The following is a 6383-nucleotide window of genomic DNA, read 5'->3' as shown; positions in this document are numbered from 1 at the left end:
TGGGCGTGGCCGAGGCGGGGTCTGCAGGTGGGCGGGACCGAGGCGGGGTCTGCAGGTGGGCGGGGCTGAGGCGGGGTCTGCAGGTGGGCGGGGCCCGGAGGACCGGGCGCGCCGGGGCATCGGGCTGGGGACGCGGTGGTCTGGAGGCCGCTTCTCTCCCGAGGGCGACCCGGGAGGCGAGGCGCGGAGACACGGGGACTCCCCGCACCAGTACCGCCGGGCAGACCCCGGAGGACCTCCCCTCCTCCCCTAGCCGGCCTCCCCGCCCCGCCCCGGCCCCGCCGGCGGGGGTCGCGCGCTCGTTCGTTTTTGGCGCTGCCCGGGTTTCTCTGCTCACGACGAGCGCTTCCGCTTCCGCTTCCGCCGCAGCTGTGCTTCCAGCTTTAACCGATGAATGGCCGGTGGGAGCCAGGGCTTCCGGCCCGGGCCGGCCTGGCCGCCAGCTGGGGGGCCGGCTTTGTGTCGTGGGCTCCCACCTGGGACGGAGCCTCGCCCGGCTGTGCGCGCTTGCCTGCGTCCCGCCCCGGAGCGGCTGGGCGGTTTGGGTTGTGGAGCTCAGAGGAGGATGAGGAACCCACAGGGCACGCTTAGCAGGCCACCACCGAGGGGAACCCCTTTTCCTCTCTGGACCCTCGGCATCCCTCCTCCACCCCCTCTGCGTCTGCAGCCGTTTCCAGACCCACCGCCCCAACCCCCCAACACGTTGTCTTTCCTGCTGGCTGCTGGCTGCACACACGCCTAGAGCTGGACCTGCAAGGGTCAGGGGTCAGTGAGGGAGAACGGGAGGCCACTGGAGGTGCTGCCAGGCGGGCCGGATCCCCTCTGCACTGGGCGAGCCCTGTGGGCACGTTGCCACAAGTGTTGCAGGGCTTCCGACGAGGGCCGGGTGCTGTCCTGCGCCAGCCGGGCCCTGGGTCCCTGCTTCCCAGCGGCTCATGCAGGCAGCCACGGGTGTCCTGACAGCCAACTGGGACCTGTGTCAGGCTCCCGGGGCCCCGCCAGGCTGGCCCAGAGAGGGCGGACGGCAGCTCTCCTCGCACTGGCCCTCCTCAGCTCCAGAGGAAGCGGGCACAGAAAGCCCACTGCAGGCTCCGCCCTCAACCCTGGGCTGCGGAGGAGACGCGGCTGCTGCTCAGACCTGCCAGGCTCGGGAGGAAGGCGATGGGGCAGCGGGTGTGGGCCGCGGCGGCCAGGGCTATCACCCAGCCTGGACAGGGGCAGGGCCAGGTGAGGAGCCCGGCAGTGGAGGGGTGGAGTAAGGGCTGCGAGACCTGGGGAGGTGGGGAGTGGTGGAGCCAGGGCTGGGGAGGGTGGCCTCCTGGGCCAGGGTCCCTCTCCACATGGGACTGGACGGGGCTGGGCCCCAGTGCCTGTGGAGGGCTCCCCTCCCTCCTCAGAGCAAGCCCAGAGCAGAAGGCTCTGGCTTAGCGCACAGGCCGTCCAGGCGCTGGTCGGGCTTGTGACTGGGGCCAGGATGTGAAGCAGTCTCTGTGCCCCGAAGGGGAGGACACAGGTGACAGACAGCACGTCCCAGCAGTCACTCATGCTCGAGCGAGTGGACGCCTCGGCCAGGCCCTGGGCCCCGGGCGCCCGGAGCCTGGCCCATGACCCTCAAAGGCTCAGATGTTATCATTTCTCAAAAAGTCAACTTCTTTTAAGTATCTCTACAGTGAACAGGGAGATCAACTCAAGTATCATAGCGGATCAAAATACAACTTGAATATCGTGTGGATCAACAGTGTGGCTGTGGGGAAGGGGGAGGGGGCCGGCGCAGAGCGCCCCTGTGGGGTCAGCTGGATGACAAGGCGCCTGAGCTTCCGTCTGTGTTAAGTCTGCAGCCCACTCGGTGGTTCAAACCCACGCCGCCCAGCTTTCTTCCCCAGCTGCTCTCGTAGGTGTGTCTGGGGGGCGTGGGACTGCCACACTGTGACACCCCCGTCCTGGAGCACTGGCCCCGTGCTGACCTCACCCCCGGCCCATGGCCCCCGGCCCCAAGCAGCCTCTGTCCCTGCTCAGTCTGCACCACGCAGGGCCCCAGGGATATTCTGCTTTCTGATTCCATCAAATCGCACTCTTTCTGGAGGGGAAGGGTGTTGTTCTGCCTTATGGTTGATTTCCCTTGGGTTTTATTATATTTTTACTTTTCTCTTGGTACCACATCTAACGAATGGCTTATTCATTTCCAGACCCTGTGTGTTTGTTTTAAATCTGTGCGTTTGCTCATCAAGCTACCGCTTCAGTTGGCAATGAAGGCTGTGCTGGTTCTCATTACCCTCCCACTCCAAGGGCACTCTGAGAACCCCTTCTCCTCTTCAGCAGATGAACTGGTTGTTTTGGGGAAAGGCCTGGGGTGGAGGTGCTGGGACTTGATTTCTTTCCTTTTTTTTTTTTTAATCTTTTTCTTTTTGTGGGGTTTGAACTCAGGGCCTGGCCACTGTGCTGCTCAAGGCTAGCACTCTAATGCTTTGAGCCACAGCTCTACTTCCGGTTTCCTGGTGGTTCATTGGAGATAAGAGTCTCAGGAGGACTGGGAATGTGGCTTAGTGGTAGAGTGCTTGTCTAGCATGCATGAATGAAGCCCTGGGTTCGATTCCTCAGTACCACATATACAGCAAAAAACAAAAACAAAAGAGTCTCAGGAACTTTCCTGCTCAGGCTGGCTTCTGATCCTCAGATCTCAGCCTCCTGAGATCTAGGATTGCAGGTGCGATCCTTGGATCTCAGCCTCCTGAGTAGCTGGGACTACAGGTGTGAGCCATCGTTGCCTGGCTTGTGGCCCTGATTTTCTGCAGATGGGGTTGGCACCCTGACCCATCTCACTCAGGTGTCGGCGTCTGTCTTCAGGGTGCCCCGGCCATCGCCTCCCCCCAGAGGCCGCAGAGGTCTTCCTGTGTCCCCAGCATGGGAACCGGCTGGCAGCTGTGGGATTTCTCCCGAGTTTGGTAATTGTGTTTTTATAGGGAGTCTGCAAAAAGACACTCAAGTTAAATCTTGGAATCAGGAAGCGGAGCAGAGCCGGTGCAGAGGCTACAGGAACGGAGAGAGAATGGAGCTTCGCCAATGCCTGCTGTAGACACAGAACGACCCCGCCAGGCGGGAGCCTGAGAGCGAAGGATCATGGTTTGAGGCCACCCCCCGGCAGAAAAGTTCACAAGACTCTACCTTGAAAATAACCAGAAAAACAAACAACAACAAAAAAGCAGGACTGGCATCCTACAAATTGTGAGGCCCTGCCTCATTGCAAACCCTAATACCTCAAACTCCCCCACAAAAACGTTAGGTGGCAAGAAAAATGAATTATACATTCAAATACCTACCAAGGAAGTGGGGAAGAAAGGGAGGTGGGGAGCAGCCCTGCTTACATATTGGGTTAGGAAAAAGTGACACTGAGCATTCTTGATGCAGGTGTGAGGTTGAGCTTCCTAGTAGTAAATGTGAAAGTGAACTAGTTCACACATCTTAGAGCTAAAAAGCAGTGGAAAAAAGTTGTAAGACTAATGTCAGTATCATCAGTGCTCACATATAGACCAGAAACACACAAGTAGAACCTGAAATTTAAAAATCTTAACACTTACAACAGCACCTCCTAAAAAAAGAACTTAGGTATAAACCTAACAAATTATATTCATGAAATTCTAATTAAAGAAAATCTCCAAAGTTTTTGGATGAGAGTTTTAGGAGATTTAATATACCTGACTATGACTTGTTTTATGACTCAAGAAGGTGGGCAGTTTTGAATCTGGTGACCTTAATCCTAACTGTACTGCAGGTAAATTAAAAGTGCTCAGGCCTGCAATCCTGGCTACTCAGGAAGCTGAGATCTGAAGATCCTGGTTCAAAGCCAGCCTGCACAGGAAAGTCCATGAGATTCCTATCTCCGATTACTGCCCCCCCCAAAAAAAGCCATAAGTGGAAGTGTGGCTTAAGTGGTAGAGTACTAGCCTTGAACAAAAAAGCTCAGACAGCTGGGTGCTGGTGCTCACACCTATAATCCTAGCTACTCACAGGCTGAGATCTGAGGATCAGGGTTCAAAGCCAGCCCAGGCAGGAAAAGTCTGTGAGATTCTTATCCCCAATAAACCACTAGAAAGCTGGAAGTGGCGCTGTGGCTCAAGTGGTAGAGCGCTTGCCTTGAGCTGAAGAGCTGAGGGACAGCACCCAGGCCCTGAGTTCAAGCCCCATGACTGACAAAAAAAGCTCAGAGACAGTGATCAGACCCTGAGTTCAAGCCCAGGACTGCCACATACACACAATGTTTGGGACATTTGAAATTACCTTTTTGGTGAACTCTGTGTCATGATGTCATATATTTTATCACAATGTTCAAAGTCAGCTTTGGAACATTAGCAAGGCTGAGGTGGGTAATGTGTTATTCTGGGAAGAATATGAAGCTGGTGGGAGACGTTGGAGAGTGGCAGTTGGTCCTCAGGAGCGGATCTCAGATGTTGCTGCTGCTGGGTCCCTTCGGACCCTCCTGTGTTCCTCCCCATCCCGGAGCCCCGCCCCGCCCACCCAGCCCCCCTTCCTGAGGAAGTCCTCAGGACCCATCCAGCCCCCTCTGTGGCACTGCCCCCCCCATGGCCAGTGGCCTCCTAGGACCCAGACAATAACCTAGCAAACGCCACCCCAGGGACAGTGGGTCTCTGTTTGGAGAGAGGGAGCCTGGTGAGGTGATTCCCCCAGCAGGAGGGGGGCGGGCCTGTGGGGCCACCCGGTCTTGGAGCAGTGTGGGGGGGACAGCGAGGGCCCCTCCGTGGGCACCCCCTTGCCCGGGCACCTTGGGCGGAGGGGCCAGTGTGGAGGGAAGAGTGGGTGAGGGTCGGACCGCAGCTGTGGTGTCTCCCGTTCCTCCGGCTTCGCCAGGCCCGGGCGGCCTCCCGCTCAGCGCCCCCTGGAGAGAACCCGGGGCATCCTGGCAGGAATAGAGGTGGACAGCAGCTGGAGGGCAGGAGATGCCAGTGGGGCAGAGGCACAGGCTGAGGGTCTTTACCACAGGGTTCCGGCAATGCTCAGGGCCACTGGCAGCGGGAGCCCCCCGGGCAGGGCGCGGAGGCCCAGCGCCGCGTTGCAGAGTGGCTGGGAGCAGCACCGCCTGGTGATCCTGCCCTGCAGGCGGGTGGCCACGCTCCACTGGAACACACTGTTGGAGTTGGGGCACTGCAGAGCGCAGCGCTTGCTTAGGAGAACTCGGATCCTTGATCCTGCGGGAGTCAGGAGACAGCGGCTGGCCCCCAGTCCCCAGCAAGAGGGCACAGTGCCAGGGCCTTTCTTGGATCCCCCAGGGAAAGGGGAAGTCGAGGACAGCTCGCATTTCATGAATGGATCTCTTAAGTGAATCATGCCGCAACCAGGCCCTGGGACATGGGGCCTCGGGGAGGAGGCCGTGTGCTGGGTGGGCCTGGCCCGGGGTGGACATGGCCCCAGGGAGCCAGACGGTCCAGCAATCACAAGCGGCCATGTGTTCCCACAGGTCACCTGGGCACAGGGACAGCTTGTGCTATTCCCATGGGGGTAGTTGCCTTCCTGGTGCTCCATGTCCTCCTCTGCCTCCCCTCCCCCTGGGGTTCTGAACCAAGCAGGGACCTGAGCCAGGGCGGCCAGGCGGTGGACTCACGGGAGAAGACGGTCACCTCGTTGGAGACGCAGACCTGCTGGCCCTCCTGGCACTTGGTGGGGTGGCACTGGTTCTTGCTTTGGGCTTTGAAGCACTGGAAGCAGCTCAGGTTACTGGCGTGGGAGGTGCTGCGGGGCACCGGGTGGACAGCCTGCGGGACCAGAGGGCCGGGGCCCCCTGTGCACCCCTTGCCTGGTGCCTCTGCAGAGCCCACCAGCTCTGCGGACACCAGGGACACCCACATCGCCAGCACCAGCCCCTCCATGGTGTGGGCTGGCCCAGGCCGGCCACCAGGCTGCCCGCCCTCGCCCCGCCCACGGCCCTCACCATGCCCTGGGGGAGGGACTCGGGGAAGGGCTGGTCCCCAGGGCTGCCTGGGCAGGCCAGGGCTGGCCTCCTCCTGGCACCTGCTGTGCCATAGGTCCAAGCAGCAGGGCATGGCTCCCAGTCCAGCTTCAGATCCTGACTCAGGGCCCAGGACACGCAGGATGCCCCTAGGCTACCCCAGGACAGCCCAGGACAGCCTCAGGATAGGCCAGGCCAGCCTGGACAGCCCAGGATACCCCAGGACAGCCCTGAAAACCCCCGGGACAGCAGAGGCTGCCCTGGACCCAGAACATGCTCAGGACGGTCCTGGACAGGGCGGGGCCTGCAGGATGTGACCTGGCCAATTGGGCCGGACTGGGGAAACGCCGGGTGGGGGCGGAGCCTCTAGCGGGGCCTGCGGGATGGGCGGGGCCTACAGGGCGGGTGGGCACGCGGGGTCTTC

General features: G+C 60.3%; 1 protein-coding gene across 1 annotated transcript; it reads right to left on the bottom strand.

The window, feature by feature from the left end:
• Positions 1-4604: 4604 nt before the first annotated feature.
• Positions 4605-6244, bottom strand: LOC105992334 (lymphocyte antigen 6C1). Its single transcript, XM_013025173.1, has 3 exons — positions 6022-6244; positions 5615-5765; positions 4605-5201 (listed from the first exon to the last, which is right to left on the bottom strand). The coding sequence occupies exons 1-3, from the start codon at positions 6031-6033 to the stop codon at positions 4987-4989; spliced, it is 378 nt and encodes a 125-aa protein (XP_012880627.1). The 5' UTR covers positions 6034-6244; the 3' UTR covers positions 4605-4986.
• Positions 6245-6383: the final 139 nt, after the last annotated feature.

The sequence above is a fragment of the Dipodomys ordii genome, unplaced genomic scaffold (assembly GCF_000151885.1).
Source record: "Dipodomys ordii isolate 6190 unplaced genomic scaffold, Dord_2.0 Scaffold82, whole genome shotgun sequence".
In the NCBI taxonomy this organism is placed as follows: domain Eukaryota; kingdom Metazoa; phylum Chordata; class Mammalia; order Rodentia; family Heteromyidae; genus Dipodomys; species Dipodomys ordii.
This window is presented reverse-complemented; position numbering and strand designations above follow the sequence as displayed.

Bases quoted from the DNA above. Each gene is read 5' to 3' on its own strand.
- LOC105992334 (XM_013025173.1), bottom strand. The intron at 5,202-5,614 runs GTGAGTCCACCG...TGACTCCCGCAG, and splicing joins CGAGGTGACCGTCTTCTCCC to GATCAAGGATCCGAGTTCTC.